This window comes from Diabrotica virgifera, chromosome 3 (assembly GCF_917563875.1).
Source record: "Diabrotica virgifera virgifera chromosome 3, PGI_DIABVI_V3a".
In the NCBI taxonomy this organism is placed as follows: Eukaryota; Metazoa; Arthropoda; class Insecta; order Coleoptera; family Chrysomelidae; genus Diabrotica; species Diabrotica virgifera.
The window spans coordinates 171,205,937-171,224,865 of NC_065445.1; the positions used below are offsets into that span (position 1 = coordinate 171,205,937).

The window sequence follows — 18,929 nt, forward strand, 5'->3', positions numbered from 1 at the left end:
GACAGTTTGTGCCTTTCCCCTTATTATCGGAATTGTTTCATACAGCTGTCGACCGAGAAACATTTCATCAGCTTGTTAATACGACGATAGCCAACGAACGCTTGAAAACAAGCACGGCACACAAAGAAGAAGATTTATCAGTGATTTATTCGGAACTGAGTCAAACGCCTTTTTGTAGTCAATAAAAGCAGTAAAGGGGTTTCGTTTCTTGATATATGCCTGATTAAAAATTACTGAGTAGATGATAAATTGTTCTCTATAGCCCATAGCAATCCCTTAGCGCTTCCTTTCTATTGAGGCACTATGTTGTTGTCTAGAGAAAAGTGTTTAATAATTTTCTGGACTACACAGAATGTGTCCAATTTGTACAAAGTTGGGAGGCACGTAATTGGGCAGTACTTGATTGTATCTTGAGTGTTATTTGGATCCTTCGGTATTAAATAAGTTGTTCCCTGAGTTATTAGTGATGGTTTTTCCTGTGAATATGAAATAACATTATTAATTAGTGTTGATAAGCAGTCATGAGCACTTCAAAATTCCTTTAGCTAGAAGCTTTGAACTCCGTCTTGTCCAGGCGACTTCTATTTATCTTGAAACTGTTTGATAATATTTGAGGTTTGTTAAGAAGTGGAGGGTTCGTTGGGCTAATGCCGTAGTGTTGAAAGTTGTGTATCGTATCTTAGCTCCATTCAGCATTGATGTTAACAAAAGCTGTTGTATTTCCCCAAAATTCATAAATTTCTTCTTGGCTTGGGTAAGACTTCTGTCCGTTTCTGCAGTGGAATTGAGTTTACAATAGAACGCCTTCTCAGTATTATTAAAAAGTGCATTGTATTTTCGGTGGTTACTAACTTTGTATCTCCTTAGTCAGCCTGAATTAATGGAGAGTTTTTGTTTTACCTAATGTAGCAAGGCACTGTTGGGCTGTGTTGTTTTCCGGATCATATTGTGAGTCAGTGCTTAACATTATTGCTTCAGTTCTTTTGATGGCTTTTCTAGCTGTTAATAGAAACTTTTTATAAAACAAAATCAAGGATTTTTTAAACACATCAATAACGTCGGGATTAGTTTTCCCCGAAAAGTGTTTAATTTTTTGGTTATTTCACGTTGAAATAATCTATTTGAAATTTGACGAATAAGAACCTATTTTTATTAGTTACAAGTATCTGCTTGTGCTGGATCTACAGACTTCACATATTATACACCGCTTTTTTCACTTTATTATAAGCTATATTTTTGCTAAGAATGTTTTTTTTCGATAAAATACTTACTTTTTGAGTTGTTTGTGTAAAACTGTATAAAAACGTGGTTTTTGTATAAAAATGAACATATTTACTCGCAAATAACTCAAAAAATATTGACTTAGTTAAAAAACCCTATATCACAAGATTTTCTTAGAATTAGTCGTTTTATCCAATTCGAGACTCATTTTGAACGTATAACCCCCGAGAAGGGGGTTACCTCAGGTCAAAAGCACACATCGGCACACTATCAGTTTTTTTTCTTTGGCATGTTAGCTATGTGTATGCCAAATTTCCATTGCCATTTTATACATTCCACATTAAAACTAACTGTATCTGTATATTAGCGGTTCTAAAAATACACCAGACTGTTCTATCGATGTTTCAGCATTCTCTCATTCTTCAGCAATCGACTCATAGCGTTTTTGGCCATGCCTATTCTCTACGTATTTCTGTTTCACAAGATCCTGTATTACTGATGTAGGATCCTAGATAATTGAACTCGTTAACCACTTCAAACTGATCTAAGGCTCCTGTTGTCTGAAGTGAATTTGAATAATTTATATCATAATTTTTGTTTTTAGTTTATTGATCTTGAGACCACATCTATTGCTTTCGGCTTCCACTAGCTGCAGCAGGCTGGACATTTCTTCTTCGGATGCAGTTATTATTGTTGTATTATCTGCATATCTGAGATTTAAGATCTTCTTTCCTGCGATAGAAATACCGCCATTCCATTTGTCGAGTGCTTTTCTCAATATATATTCCCCAGAGAAATTAAAAAGACTTGGAGATAGAATACATCCTTGTCGGACTCCTCTACCTATTTTAAAAGGATCGGACTTTGGTTTTCAATTTTTATTCTGGCTTCACTGTTCTCATACAGGCTTTTCACCAGAGCTGACAGATGATCAGGAACCCCCATCTCATGTAGAACTTTCCACAAAACTGTCCAGTTTACACAGTCAAATGCTTTCTGATAATCCAGAAAGCAGATGATCATCGGAATTTTCAATTCTCGTGCTATTTCAATGAGTTGTCGCATATTAAGAATTTGCTCCCTTGTGCCTTTACCCTTCACGAAGCCTGTCTGTTCTTGTGGTATTTGTCTATCCAGGTATGTCTGCATGCGATACTTGATGATTCTCAACAGAATTTTACTTGGGTGTGAAATTAGTGAAATGGTTCGGTAGTTACTACATTTTGTGGTTACGCGTTTCTGATGAATGCGAGTAAATAGTGCGGTACACCAATAACTGGGCCATTTGCCGATTCTCCATACATGATTGCACAGTCTTCACATTAATTGGAGACCATGTTCACCCATGTTCTGTAAAAGTTCTGCCGTGATGTCATCGCACCCAGGTGATTTATTTCTTTTAAGGTGTTTTATGGCTTCATCGACTTCAGACCTTAGAATATTTGGTTCTAGGGTTGTTGTTGTGACTTGCAGTGCTGTTAGAGGTTTCAGCGTTATAAAGTTCTATGCAGTATATTTTCCAAGTCTCCAGAACCGCATCCATATCGTTTACCATATTACCTGTCTCATCCTCTGTAGCGTAATTTCTGGGTTTGAATTCCCGAGCCAGTAACTTTACTTTCTGAAAGAGATCTCTTGTTTCATTTCGATGTAGTGGATTTCTACTTCCTGGCAAATGTTAGACACATATTTGTCTTTATCTTTCCGGCAATTTGTTTGGGTTTCTCTTGATAAGCTTCGATTGTCGTTTAAATCAAAACTGCCAACTTTAAGTTGCCTTCTTTGTTCTATAATTTTCCATGTTTGGTCACTGATCCATGGTTTACGACTGTTGTTTTTTATGGGTTGGCGACTTTGCTTAGCTGTATCTAATATATCTCTTTTAAAACCTCCCCAGAAAGTCTCGGTATCATCTATGGGGTAGTACTTGTCTCAGTTAACACTGGGTTTATTCTTTCTTTGAAAGTTAAAATTTGAGTCTCTGTAAACCCGGGAGTTCTAGAAGTGGGCTTGTGTTTGTTTCTAAAACGTATTCGGAATATGGATACAAGGAGTTGGTGGTCGCTTCCACAATCTGCACCTGGATAAGTTTTTGCGTTAGTAACTGAGGACTTCCACCTTGAATTGATCATTATGAAATCTATCTGATTTCTTGTTCTGTCGCCCGGGGATTTCCAAGTGTAGAGCTTTCGTGGGTGGTGTTGGAAGTAGGTATTCATTACAGACAATTTTCTTTGGCCACAGAACTCTATTAAACTATCGCCTCGTTCATTTCTTTCTCCAAGACCAAAAGGACCCAAGGGGAATGTCATATGATGATCAAGCTGAGTTCTACCAATTTTGGCATTGAAGTCGCCTATTATTTTGTTAATACATATTATTACAATGTCTTTGTTTGATATTTTGTCGAGTGTTGTCTCCAAAGTTGTGTAAAATTTTTTCACAGTTATGTCGTCTGCTTTTGATGTAGGGGCATATACTTGTATAATGTGTAAGACACAAGTTAAGCCTAGAATCATAAGGTAAATGATTCTATCATTAATTGTATCGTATCCACAAACAGAGTTTTGGAGTTTTGAGGAAACTATTACTGCGACACCGTTTTTGCTTTCATTTTCATTACCCGAGAAATATACAATGCTTCCGGAAATGCTACGAAAGTGTCCTGTCCCCTTCCAGTGGGTTTCACTTATACGCTCCGAGCTTCGCTGGTGTCGCTCCTAGTGGATTACTATTGCAACTTTCAACGGTAATTTTTAAATTTTTTATTTAATTATTATCGCTTAATATTTACAACGCAAAAAAGTAATTAAATTGTAATCGTTCTAATAATTAACGTTCTATTAATGAAATATTAATTTCTTACTTCGGATACTTTCACAATTATTGTGTAGATGGCGCTTAGATTAATTTATAATTACACATTACGAAATATTAAAAAAACTTAAATTCAGTATTTAAAACGTAAGTATATTTTTAAAGTAAAAATATACACCACAGCTTTGACCAACTAATATTATTTCCTATTAATGTTTTTAATTTCAATGTTTTAAATTAATCACTTTGATATTTATGTCAAATTTCCAGTAAAAACTTACAGACTTGTCACTACTGGCACTCGCGAATTTTTAATTATCCCCTCTACCTACGAGCTCGTAGCGTATACCAAGATTTGAAACGCCATGATCTTTCATTTCTTTTTCGACTATATGTAGTTTTCCAGGATGCTGTACTAAACCTTGTATGTTCCAGGTTCCTATTTGGTCTTTCGGAAAAACGTCTTGTTATAATTAGATGTTCCAGTAGCATATTTCGCACTTGTGACCTGGTCCCCTATCGCATTGTGCCCGGTAGCACATTTCACATCTCCCACCCCGGAAGTGAGATAACGCCGATTGTCAATCGGATCGCCTGACTGCACACATCTATTCCGTCTATCACTCATACACAGGGAATTCTCGTAGGAAGGAAAAGTGCAGTGGTTTCCTCTTGCCTTTTGCACCGCAGTATCCACAGCCGGTTAAATCATTATTAACGGCTCTATCTTAAAACGTGTAGTTCCTTAACTTGAGTGGGTACAACACTCTTAGGCCAGGGTAATAAGACAAAAATATACCCTGTTCGTGACACTTCAGCAGCCAGGGTACTGAAGCGTTTTTTCGACAAGTAATACATAATCTAGGAACAAATTGTAACTATTTCCTGCGTAGGATCTGGCGGCCATTTTTATTTATAAACAATTAACTGTCAAAAAATGGCATTTTTCCCTTTTTTTCAAATCAATGGAAAACAGTGAAACTTATGATTTTTTTAGTACAAATATCTTTAAGATTATGGAAAAGCTTTAAAATGACATATTACAAAGTTTGATATACTTATTTATTGTTAATATAATTGCGAAAAAATTCGGAATTGCAAAAAAAAAATATTTTCGCAATAACTGTTGTAAAAATTAGTGAACAGGTTTTAAATTTTTGTCAAATGAGGGTTCTTTGGTGCTTAATATGTGATAAAAATTTCAAAGCGATTCATTCAATTCTTTAAATTTTATTCGAATTGTTTATCTCAGAGAGCATTTTTTTTGCAATAACATAAGTCAGAAAAAAGTGACGTTAGAGCCATTCCACAGGTGTCAAATGGAAGAGCATGAGCTATATTTTCAACTTGGTTTAAAAAAAAGCGAATAAAAAATGCATTTATTAGTAATAAATAATCATGCAAAAGTATCGTAAATCTTTCCTTATAAACTTTTTGAATAACTTTTTCCAAAAAAAAAATAACTTTTTTACCCTGTTTTAAGTGCACAAATACCAAGTAATGTTATTTATATCATAATTGATAAAAAAATGTAATAAATATATATATATATATATATATATATATATATATATATATATATATATATATATATATATATACATAATTTCTTATATAACAAAATATAAAGTTTATAAGGAAAGATTTACGATACTTTTGCATAATTATTTATTACTAATAAATGCATTTTTTATTCGCTTTTTTTAAACCAAGTTGAAAACATAGCTCATGCTCTTTCATTTAACATCTGTGGAATGGTTCTAACGTCATTTTTTTCTGACTTATGTTATTGCAAAAAAAATGCTCTCTGGGATAAACAATTTGAATATAGCTATATGAAATATTTGAAATAGCTATATGGAGATGGTGGTCCAACTCTGAATCAAATATAAACAAAACCTGCCTTGATCTTTTTTAACAATTTGAATATTATAATTTAAACAATTAAATGAATCGCTTTGAAATTTTCATCACATATTAAGCACCAAAGAACCCTTATATGACAAAAATTTCAAAGCTGTACACTAATTTTTACATTAGATATTGCGAAATTATTTTTTCTACAATTCCGACCTTTTTTCGCAATTATGTTAACAATAAATAAGTATATCAAACTTTGTAATAAGTCATTTTAAAGCTTTTTCCATATTCTCAATGATATTTGTACTAAAAAACCATAAGATTCACTGTTTTCCATTGATTTAAAAAAAAAGGGAAAAATGCCATTTTTGACACTTAATTGTTTATAAATCAAAATGGCCGCCAGATCCTACGCAGGAAATAGTTACAATTTGCTCTTATAGTTATTACCTGTCGAAAAAACGCTTCAGTACCCTGGCTGCTCGAGTGTCATGGAAAAAACCTTATTACCCTGGACTATCTAGAGTAGTAGTTATTTGCACAAGTGAAATCTTCAATATTTTTAGTTGGTAATTCCTTCTCTTTAATAAACCAATATTCAATACTCATAAACGTACTCATAAATTTTAGGCGTTTCATTAGCTGCCAGTCATCCACATTTTCTTTATGGAGATAATGTTCTTCGAGAATCTGTAGAAGGACTAAAACCAGATAAAGAAAAACATACATCATTTACAGAAGTTGAACCCGTAAGTATGATAATTAGAATTAGAATTAGAATTAGAACTCGTGGATAATAATTTTTTTAATATCTTATAGATTTTCAAAACATTGCTCGTCTGTAAAATGCCTTTTAATATTATACAGTATGTCCCTGTAAGTTGTATCCATATGGAAAACTTTTCAACGAAAACTTTTCGTTTATAAATTTGCAAAAGTCTGTGTGTTATTGCATCGCCGCTCCTGCAATAGTTAGAGCAGATGTATCGATGGATTCTTATGTAGTTTTGCCTTCTGAATCCAAATCTGAAAACCGCATTTTGATATTTCTAACCGTCTTCGAGATAATCGACCTCAAAAACTAAAATGTGACGTCACAATCCGGTTATTTCCTACCAGGCACTAAACGTCAGCTGAAATCTTTGATTAGGAAGTAGGCTACTTTTTTAATTTAAATTTATTAAGCAAAGCAAATGTTATTATTTACATTTGAGTTTGACACTTCGTGAATGTCAAACTAAATTTTCAATTATTTAGGTATTAATATTATTATTAATAAAATATAAATGACATTTTATAGTGAATTTAATTATTATATAAAGTAGTATGTGTAATAAATGTATAAAACTACAATTTGAGTATATTTTGAAAGCAATAATGTATTAATAACTTTCAAAAGGTTTGTACGAGTAAGTGTACGGCCTCCCCTTTAATGTTAAATAGACTGTTCCATAAGTACCTACTACTACAGTTCATCAGTAAAAAGTATCTTTACGTATTATATTATATATTTCACAATATTTGAAAATTGTTCTTAAAATGTTGTTTGGAATAAAAAATTATAATATTTGACGAATTTTCTCAAATTAAGGATACCATACATCATTTTCATTTATAAATCTTGTATTTTTAATTTGACGAAGAAAAGTTCTGTACCATCCGTGAATAAGTGGATAAGTCAAATTTTCGTAAAAACAAGATATCTCAATCTTGAAATAGTTCTCTTTCAATTCTGTCAGGTGAATAAATGAGTAATTCAAATATGCAATAGCTTATATGGTAGAAGCCCGTGAATATTTGGATTTGACGATTTATTAGGTATCAGAACCGGTATATCGACTTATTTAATATTGAAGTTTTAAGTATTTGTTTGAAATAATGTATCTTAACTTGACCATCCGGGTACATACTATTCAGTCCGTGAATAACTAGGTATGTAGAAGTGCCCACTTGGACACGTTGCATTTTGCTTTACTTTTCTCGGTATATTCAATTACCTGTTTATCAATATAACAAAATAGTAGGGGGTTTTACATTTGAATCGGGAGTAACTACATATTCAAGTCAAGACTAGTCCGTCAGGACAAGAGAAGATTCCTACAAGACAAAGGAAAAAGATCAAGACCATGTTTCAGTGGAAAACGAGCCAAATAGTATAGAAAAAAAGAAGAAACAGGGAAAGACACGAAAGCAAAGACAAGAAAGTAAAGAACTCAGAAATGCTGGTAAAAGTTACACTACTGAAAAATGAAAGGTCGTAAAACCTAGAAATATGAGGCCATTAAAAGCATGTCGTATGAAATGTAATGAAAGGTTTTCAGATGAAGACCGGGGTAAATGTTTTCAAAATTATTGGAACTTGGGAAGTCGTAATAGAAGGGCTAACTATATTGCTTCTCTAATTAACATTAATCCAAAGAAAACAGAAAAGCTAGGACCAAGAAAAAATATAGAGAATGTTCATATAAATATAGCGTCATTATTGCTGGCATACAAAAGCCAATTTGTAAAACTTACCTCATTGCAACCCTTGGCGAAACTAAAGGATTTATTGAGATAGTGGGTAAAAAGAAAAAAATGCATTTTCTGGAATTATTTCTCCTGGTAGACGTGGAATTGCGCCATCAGGTAATAAACGCTCTGCGCAAGAAATTCAAAATGCCAAAGATCACAATTTGTCATTTCCTAAATACGAGAGCCACTATTGCAGAAATAGGACATCTAAAAAGTACTTGTCTAGTGACTTATCTATTGCTAAAATGTTTGACATGTACAAAAAAACAGTAGACAAACCCGTTTCATTAACGTTGTATTAAAAAAAATACAAGAACTGCTTCTACAGTTTGTACCAAGTACATTGCCTCAAATCACAGATAAGCTTCTGCCAGTTATTAAGGAGAAAAAGAAAGACCTACTTGATCTTTTGCCGCTCATCGATGAAGTTTTTCATAACTTTTACCGAAATTTGCCCACTACAGATATGCAAGACTTGGACCCTGATTTGGAAGAGTTTGATGCAGATAATCAGTAGTTTTTTAGTTTCTTTTTCCAATTAACGTTGATGTTACTTTTTATAAAGAAATAAAGTATAAAAAAATGTTGAATGTTTTGTCCTGGAAATTTACACTAAGTACAATAAGTCGGTAACTCACTAAGACCACAGAAATTTGGCGTGAATAAGTGGGTAAGTTAGATTTTTTCTTAAAGTAAGTGACATGCTCAAAGTTCATAATTATGTACGTCATTCGTTGCATGATTACCCACCAATTTCTACGAAAACGAAACTGAACTTAAATCTTTTATTCTTCAAAACTAATAAAATGTTTAAAATGGCTATACTGAAAAGTTTGTATTTTTGATTTATCGACTTATTCACAGATGGTACAGAGTTATTCTTCATAAAAAGCTCTTCTTGGTCTAAGATTTATGATGCAACTATCACGAATCAAATTTTATTAATTTTATACGAGGTATATAAAAAATATGAATTTCGAGTAAAGTATCTTTATACACTGCGCGTCATAGAAAACGGGCACCCCAAAAAATGGGCCATGTTTGATGTCAAGTGTCTCCTAAACCTGTCGTCCGATTTAAGTAATTTTTTCAATATCTTATAGCTTTATTCTTTAACAATATCGCTGCAATAATATTGTTGCTAAACACGCAAATTTTGATTGTATACCGGGTGTACGAATCAAACTGTGTTTTTTCCTCAAAGTTTGCAACACCCTGTGGCATATTCGATCATTTATAAAATACTGAAATTAAAATACAACTATAGCCTCAGGTTCTCTTAAAATTCTGTTTATTGATACATTCGCTTATATTGGATAATACAAAAGTTAGGTACTTTAACAACAAGCCATGTTCTTCATCAGTACAGGGTGTTTCTAAATAACTACGACAAACTTTAAGGGGTAAATCTGCATGAAAAAATAATGACCATTTTGCTTTATAAACATATCTCCGCAAGTGCTTCGCCTCTGAGATACAGGATGTTGAATTTTTTCTTACAAACCGACTATTTATTTATTGCATTAAAACCGGTTGAGATATGCAAATGAAATTTAGTGGATTTTAAGAAATAGTTATTGCGCATTTTTTGACATGCAATTAAGAATTTTATATTCACAATAATTAATGGTGAATATAAAATTTTTAATTGTATGTCAAAAAATGTGCAATAACTACGTCATGAAACCCACCAAATTTTATTTGTATATCTCAACCAATTTTTAAGCAATAAATAAATCGTCAGTTTGTAAGAAAAAATTCAACATCCCGTATCTCGGCAACGAAGCATTTGCGGGCATACGATTGTAGAGCAAACTGTCATTATTTTTTAATGCAGAATTACCCCTTAAAGTTTGTCGCACTGGTTCTCGCATTTAGAAACACCCTGTACTGATAAAGACCATGTCTAATTATTAAAGTACCTAATAACTTTTGTACTATCCAACATAAGCGAATGAATCATGAAACAGAATGTTAAGAAAACCTGAGGCTATTGTAGGGCTTTAATTTCAGTGTTTTATAAATACTAGAATATTTCACAGGGTGTTGCAAACTTTAAGGAAAAAACACAGTTTGATTGATACACCCGGTAGGTATATAATGAAAATTTACCTGTTTAGCAACAACATTATTACTATATACAGCGATACTGTTGAAGAATAAAGCTATAAGATATTGAAAAAATTAATTAAAGCGGACCACAGGTTTACGAGATACGAGACATGAAAAATTGCCAATTTTTGGGGTGCCCGTTTTCTATGACGCGGAGTGTAGTTCACAACATTTAAATTAGAATGTTTATTTGCACATTAAAACATAATTTTTAATTCTAATTAACTTTTCGTAATAGCAATTGTCCATATTATGAATTTAAATACGTATATAAACAAAGTTTTCATTATGATAATGCTCGCATTTTCAGCTTGTTTATTATTAATTTTGCGGAAAAAAGTTATTCTTTATAAAAAGCTCTGCATGGTCAAAAACCTAAGATTTAACCATCAAATATCAAATTTTTTAAATATTATACGAGGTATGTCAAAAAGTTTGAATTTCACTCAAGAGTAAAGTAGATTTATTTTTCACAATATTGAAAATTGCTATTATGAAAAGTTATTTAGAATTAAAAACTGTATTCTAGTATGCAATTACATCCTTCTAATTGAAAAATTTGTTTTTTGAGAAATTATGGATAACTAACATAATTTTCAGTTACTTTAATTCAGATAACTCTTTTATTATTAATTTTACGAAAAAAAGTGATTCTCAATAAAAAGTTATGCATGGTCTAAAATCTAAAATACAACCATCTTTTGTCAAATTTTATCAATTTTATACGAGGTATATCAAAAGATATGAATTTCGCTCAAGAGTAAAATACGTTTATTTTTCACAATATCGAAAATTGTTATTATGAAAAGTTATTTAGAATTAAAAACTATGTTTCAGTATGTAATTACATCCTTCTAATTGAAATATTCTGAACTATAAAGGTACTTTACTTTTGATCTAAATTTATCTTTTTTGACGTACCTCGTATAAAATTGATAAAATTTGATATAAGATAGTTGTATTTTAAGTTTTAGATCATCTAGAACTTTTTATTAAGAATCACTTTTTTTCGTAAAATTAATAATAAAAGAGTTATCAGAATTGAAATAACTGAAAAAATAATGATAGCTATCCATAATTTCTCAAAAAAAATTTTTTTCAATTAGAAGGATGTAATTGCATATTAGAATATAGTTTTTAATTCCAAACAACTTTTTATAATAGCAATTTCCAATATTACGAAAAATAAAGCTACTTTACTCTTGAGTGAAATTCAAACTTTTTGACATACCTCGTATAATATTCAAAAAATTTGATATTTGATGGTTAATTCTTAGGTTTTGGACCATGCAGAGCTTTTTATAAAGAATAACTTTTTTTCGTAAAATAAATAATAAAAAAGTTTTCCATATGGATACAACTTACAGGGACATACTGTATAATAAATTCTACTTAACAGCAAACAGTAGCGCGTCATCAATATAACTTTTAGATATAGTATCATACCTTTTTTCGTAAGGTCTGCGAAACTTTGGCAACAGTGGTAATATTTGACAGTATCTAAGATCAATATTTTGACAATTTAACTCATAGGCGCGCTAAATGGAAGTAATAGAAAACAATTTTGTTATTAGTGAATAAATATTTATAAAAATAAACCAAAATGGGTGAAAATTTTGTTAACATATATGGTCCGGTAACATATGGTATCTGGGAGCTGTGAGACATTTTTGAGTAGGTATTTTAGGCAACCTGAAAATTTTTCAGGCGACTCTTCCATGATAGCCTAATACAAAAATGCCGGTCTGGCTGGAGGGTAGCGGTTATTTTCCCCAAAAATCCCCCCTAAATTTAAAAAAAGGGTAAACATTGTTATTACAAAAAATATCATTGATGTGACTTTAAAGTAAATTTCAATATTCAAACATAAAGAAGATAAACAGGCCAGGCGATTAGAGGGCGATTTTAACTCTGCAAGATACTTGCATGGGCGCCCCAGGATTATTTTCAGGGGGTGCATCTGAACGTCAGAAAAATTCATCTGAATCTCTACTTACTATTAACTAGTATAAATAGCTATGTACATTCCTTCCAGACAGGGAGGTGCAATTGTTATTTTGACAGGGTATTTTTTAATATTAAACATAAATATTCTAAACAAGACAGGGTTTTTGGTAAAATTTTCCAACAATTAAACAAATTACGCGTGCATGTGAATGGAAAGGGCTATAGGTAATTCTTCAACACCAAACGGAAATGGATGAATACTAACAGACTTTGCCAAGGAATTAAAAAATATTAAATTTAAGCAGAGTTTTGTAAAAAAATTAATTGAACATTGGTCTGCAGATGAGATGGTACCTTTTATTGGTAATTTATTAATAAATTTAAATTATGATTTGTTATTCGTATGTTGTAAATAATGATGGTATAGAAATGTCGACCGACGATCACATGACCTGCGAAAATCACGAAGAAGCCGACACGAAGATAGTTCATCACGTATGTAAGCTTAATACATTAGCAAAGACCAATGTTCTTATTAAAACTTCTGATGCAGATGTTTTAATAATTATTCTTGGAAACATGGATCATCTCCAAAGTGAAGACCTGGAGATTTTTATGAAGTATGGTACTGGAAATTCTAAAAGGTACATAAATATAACGAAGCTACATACGGAATTGGAGCCATCTTTATGTACGAGTTTGCCTGCTTTCCACACATTAACTGGATGTAATTATAATTCGTCTTTTTTCCAATAAGACCATTTAAAATATTAAGAAAAATTAATTTATCAGAAAGCATTATCTTGGATCTTGGAGTTGCCCACGTTACCGGTACGCGCGATGAAATTTTCGAAACTTTGGAAGAATTTGTGTGCGAAATTTATGGTACAAAAAATTTATCAAATACCAACACAGCACGATTTCAAACTTTCTGCCGAAATTATAAGTGTAATAAGCAAAAATGAGCCTTTTTAAGAAATTATTGAAAAAGTGTGATCCATCTACTTTGCCTCCGTGCAAAGCCGGATTGAGACAACATCTGCTTAGAATTCAGTATATCACGAGAATTTGGCGAAACACATATTTGGAAGTCCTCAGTTCTTTAACAGCTAACGGAAATTGATGTATACTAAATATGGATAAATTAGATTTTAATTGGTTTGAGGGAGATTGGTTGCCCCAATCAGTTTATAATGCTATAGTTCATCAGCGAACCAAAGAAAATTTCAGATATATTGCTGAAGGTAAGCTTACATACATGTTTTTTTATAAGTAAAACCTTTTTTTTTAGTTAACTCAATCTTTTGCTTCTTGGTGTGCCTCATCCTTTCAAGACAATGGCGATCATCACGGCCTATTTTATTCTGTCTGCAGCGATTCTGAAGAGTTCTATTGTTGTTTTTGCACTCCACTACTTTAAATTTTTCAACCAGGATATCCATCGTCTTCCCGGTTCTCTTTTTTCTTGCACTTTTCCTTTTCTTAGTATATGACCAAAGTAGCTCATTTTTCTTTTCTTCATAGTGTTGAGTCTTTCTTTTGCCTTTTTAATTTTTCTTAATGTTTCCGTGTTTGTTACATGTTGTGTCCATGATATTTTTTACATTATTCGATAACACCACATCTCAACAATGTCACAAAGTCTTTTTTTCAGATGCGCCCGTGATTGTCCAGGCTTCGGCTCCGTATAAAAGGACAGAGAATACGTAGCAATTAGTAGCAAATACGTAGTCAATTAACTAATCACTAATTAATTTTTAATTAATTCTAAATACATATTACAACTATTTACAGATCATGTAGAAGAGGAATCTGAGTCTCGAGGGGAGTCTGACGAAGAAGAAGAGAATGAATATTTAAGCTCAGATGAGGAGTTTAAAGAAGAAGTACAAGATTTGTATAAAATTAATTTACTTTATAGTTTTATACTTTTCCACCTATATACCTATTTATATTAATAAATTTGTCTTTTTCTATCATATTTGCAAAATATATTGTATAGTACGTATTATTTTCCTTTAATCAATAAAAAGTTACTTAAAAAACTGTAATATATAATAATTACTCTCACGTTTCGAGGCACAACAACAGGTATCGCCAGATCACGTGATTTTTCTCGAGTGAACGGACTCGCTTAGCTACAACATAGCACCTATATAGCACTTTTCATTTACATGCACACGTAATTTGTTTAATCGCCTAGGCGTTGGAAAATTTCACCAAAAAACCCTGTCTTTTTTAGAATATTTATTTTGAATATGAAAAAATACCCTGTCAAAATAACAGTTGCACCTCCCTGTTCGGAAGGAATTTACATAGCCATTTATACTCGTTAATTGTATGTAGAGATTCCGATGAATTCTTCTGACGTTCAGATGCACACCCAGAAAATAATCCTGGGGGGCCCACGCAAGTATCTTGAAGAGTTAAAATCGCCCTCAAATCGCCTGGACTGTTTATTTTTTTTATATTTGAATATTTAAATTTACTTTAAAGTCACGTCAATGATATTTTTTGTAATAGTAATAACAATGTTTACCCTTTTTTAACTTTGGGGGGATATTTGGGGAAAATAACCGCTAACCTCCAGCCAGACCGGCATTTTTGTATTAGGTTATCATGAAAGAGTCACCTGAAAAAATTTCAGGTTGCCTAAAATACCTACTCAAAAATGTCTCACAGCTCTTATGCTAATAGGTATTTGCACGAAATAATAGGTAATAATAAATAATCATTTCGTTGTGAATCGAAACAAGAGTTGTGTTTTATTAAATTAATAATTTCCATGTTCGCATAATTTTGGCACGGTTTTTAACCTTTGTCGGGCGGTATAATTTTACACGGGTAACAGACGGCATAGTTACAATTACCTGTTATACCTTTTCTTAAAAAATCCTTAATTTAAAGGAAAATATTTGTTCGTTTTAAGATAATATTATTTAATACTAGCATAACCGGTTAAAATAAAATTTACTATTGCAATAAATAAATAATAATACATATTCGGTAATTTGTTCTTGTACGGATTTACAAATAAAGATTAGAAGCGACTTTTAAGTGACCCTTCTTATCTATCGTAAATTATTGAAATTACTGTAACAATGAATCCGGAAATATTGGTCGTAAACAAATTCTAGGAAGAATAGCATTGTATTGTATTTCAATTGGAAGATTTCATTCACATTAAGTTCTTTGGTGCTTGCCAATACATGTATACCTGAAAATTATCATGAGTTATAATGATATTATAAACAGAGCCCTTGCTGACCAAGATATAGGAGTTAAAATAAATGGCACTTTAATAAACAATTTGAGATACGCTGATGACACAGTATTAATAGCAGAAACCCCGGAAGATCTCCAAACACTGATAAACAGAATAGTAGAGTACAGCGAAAAGTTGGGTTTATCACTTAACATCAAAAAAACAAAAATAATGATGGTGTCGAAATCTCCACAAAATTTTTCTGACATAACCGTACATGATCAAAGAATTGAGCGTGTTAGAAAATATAATTACCTGGGAACTGTTATTAATGAAAACAACGACAACTCTGAAGAAATCAAGATCAGAATAGAAAAAGCTAGAGCTACTTTTACCAAAATGAAAACAGTTTTATGCGGAAGAGAGCTAAGTTTAAATATTAAAATTCGCCTCATGAGATGTTACGTGCTGTCAGTTCTTTTCTATGGAATGGAAGCTTGGACACTAAAAAAGATCGATACAAGGAAAATAGAAGCATTCGAGATGTGGATGTACCGCAGGATACTAAGAATATCGTGAACAGAGAAAGTGACAAACATGGCGAAGGATGCAGAAAGAAAAAGAACTTGCGCTTACTATTAAAAAGCGCAAACTGCAATACTTGGGACATATAATGAGGGGACAAAATTACCAGCTACTACAATTAATTATTCAGGGAAAAATAATAGGTAAAAGATCCATTGGCAGAAGAAAACATTCATGGTTGAAGAATTTAAGAGATTGGTACAAGTGCAGCAGCTGCCAATTATTTAGATCTACGGTATCAAAAATACGCATAGCCTTGATGATAGCCAAACTTCGGAACGAGGACGGCACCTGAAGAAGAAGAAGATAATGATTCTACATTTAGTTTGCCGACAAAAGAGTTATACACAGAGTCAACAAAAAAAACTTGTATGAGATGTGGAATATTGAGTCTCTGCCACTAATACGTGCAGCAATGTCTCGTGATCGTTTCAAGACCATGCTAAAATTTATAAGATATGACAACGAAAATACCCGCCAATAACGCAAAACAGCCGATAAGGCTGCACTCATACGAGATATCTGGACAATGCTGAATAAAACTGTGCAACAATTCTACAAACCATCCCTATGCATAAGCATAGATGAACAATAATTGTTTCTACTTAGAGGCCGCACAAAATTTACACAATATATATCTTCCAAACCCACTAAACATGGTATTTTGGGTTTGTAATGCATTAAATACCTTATCCCATACAAATTCACCTTTATATGTATTTGAAAAACAGCATATTTATGGTTCCCGGCAAGTTAACGTTGGCGAACCAACAGTTCTGAATCTGGTTACGTTTTATAAAGATTCTGGGCGAAATGTTACCACAGATAACTTTTTACCAGTTTTGAACTGGCTAAAATCTAGAATTCATGTCATGTGACGTTAGCTGCTCTTTTAGAAAAAATAAGAGATTTCTACTCACCAATATGAAAGTAAGTTACAAAAGAGCTACATATTTTTCCACAAATCTTGCATACTGATATTGCATGATGCTATTGTATGATCTTATTTGCTAAAGGAAAACAAAGCAGTAGTGTTACTCTCGTCCATGCATATAGCAGGACAAGTAGCCGGAAATGATTGAGTATTAGAGTAAAATTAAAGGGGGGTTGATACCATGGATAAAATTCTGGGTTAGTATAAAATCACACGTCTAACATTGCTTTGGCTCTTGGCTTTTTTTTATAATATAATTGACGTCACTGGTGTAGCATCCTACATTACATCGAGAGCACAATCCATTACAAAAAAAAGGACCAACGCAAGAAGTTTTTGAAGGATCTTTGATCTTTCTAAAGATCTTTGTCTTGCTACAGATACTCCTCCTCAAGTATCTCACAGCATTCGTGGATCTACTCCAGTAACCGGAAGTTGCCTGCCATGTTTGTCAAAAGGAAAAGAAAAAACAACCTAAAACGAGAAAGAGTTTTGTAGTATGTTTTTTACATTTGTGTGACGAAAATTATTTTTCCGACATCTATGTATTGCGAAAATCCACACTACCATTCATTTTTGTATTTTGATTCAAATAAACTATCACTTAAATACAACATGTATTTAAGGTACAAATGTACCTATGCCGTCGTTTATGAATAAAGATATGAATGATATGAATAAAGATATATTTGTTATATTTAGCTCACATAATCTACTGGATGAATGTAGAGATGTCACAAAAGTTCTAGTCTCTATTTCGTTAACAAAAAAAGTTATCACAGTTTGAAAACTCAAAGGTTACAATTGTACCTATGCCGCCCGACGAAGGTTAATGGACTTTTACTTGGAGGGTTTCACTTTATTTTTCGTTTGATTAAATTTTCAGATTTTGTTAAACTATTGATAATATTTTTAGAATAAAAAATCCTCCTAAATCTTTATATACCCGTATTAAAATTCGAAATATTTTTACGTAAAATATACTTACAGTAGGAAAAATGAAAGAATACCCATGAACGAACATGTAAAACACGCTGTATTTTTCTGTCACCGTGTCACACAAAAAATTGGCCAGCGCAAGTACATGTAATAATTATTATTACATGTACTTGCGCTGGGCAATGTTCTTTGTGACACGGTGACAGGAAAATACAGCGTGTTTTATATGTTCGTTCATGGGTATTCTTTCATTTTTCCGACTGTACCTAACTACAGACCTACGTACATATAACTAAAATTCACAAATTAACAATAATCTATTTTTACAAATAGGCGAACAACTTAGTTCTATTACACAAAAATATAATAAATTAAATATAAATAAACACTACTTTCCTATGAAACAACAATAACGAATCCTTAAAATAACACACCACTGCACTGAACAGATATCGACAAAGATAGAATAGATATCAGAAAATCTGACGCCGGTTGTCAAAATGAGAGTGACAATTTTTCTATGTTGCCTAATTAGTTATTAGTTCTATGTTCGATTTCTTGTTAGAAATAAAAAATTTTAGTAGGTCCAAAATGACACAAAATCTAGGCATGGGATAAAAAAGTTTATTTGAAGAAAGTTTAGTATTTTGTTCTTCTAAATGGCGGTACAGGCTCGTTTTTTAACATTGTACAGAGTAATTTCCCCATACTAATATATTTTTCAAATTGGTCTCTGTAACGCCATTCTTTATTATATTACGATATGTGTGCCAAATATCTCAACAAAATATTCAA

At 32.2% G+C, this 18,929-nt stretch overlaps 1 protein-coding gene across 4 annotated transcripts in view; it reads left to right on the plus strand.

The window, feature by feature from the left end:
- The window catches only part of LOC114336201 (scavenger receptor class B member 1), a 424,275-nt gene that overhangs the window by 382,503 nt on the left and 22,843 nt on the right, over positions 1–18,929 (plus strand). For all 4 annotated transcript variants that reach the window (XM_050645641.1, XM_050645644.1, XM_050645642.1 and 1 more), the window contains one exon: positions 6,529–6,647. In XM_050645641.1, the coding sequence (XP_050501598.1) occupies positions 6,529–6,647 (119 nt within the window). The remainder of the gene's footprint in view (positions 1–6,528; positions 6,648–18,929) is intronic.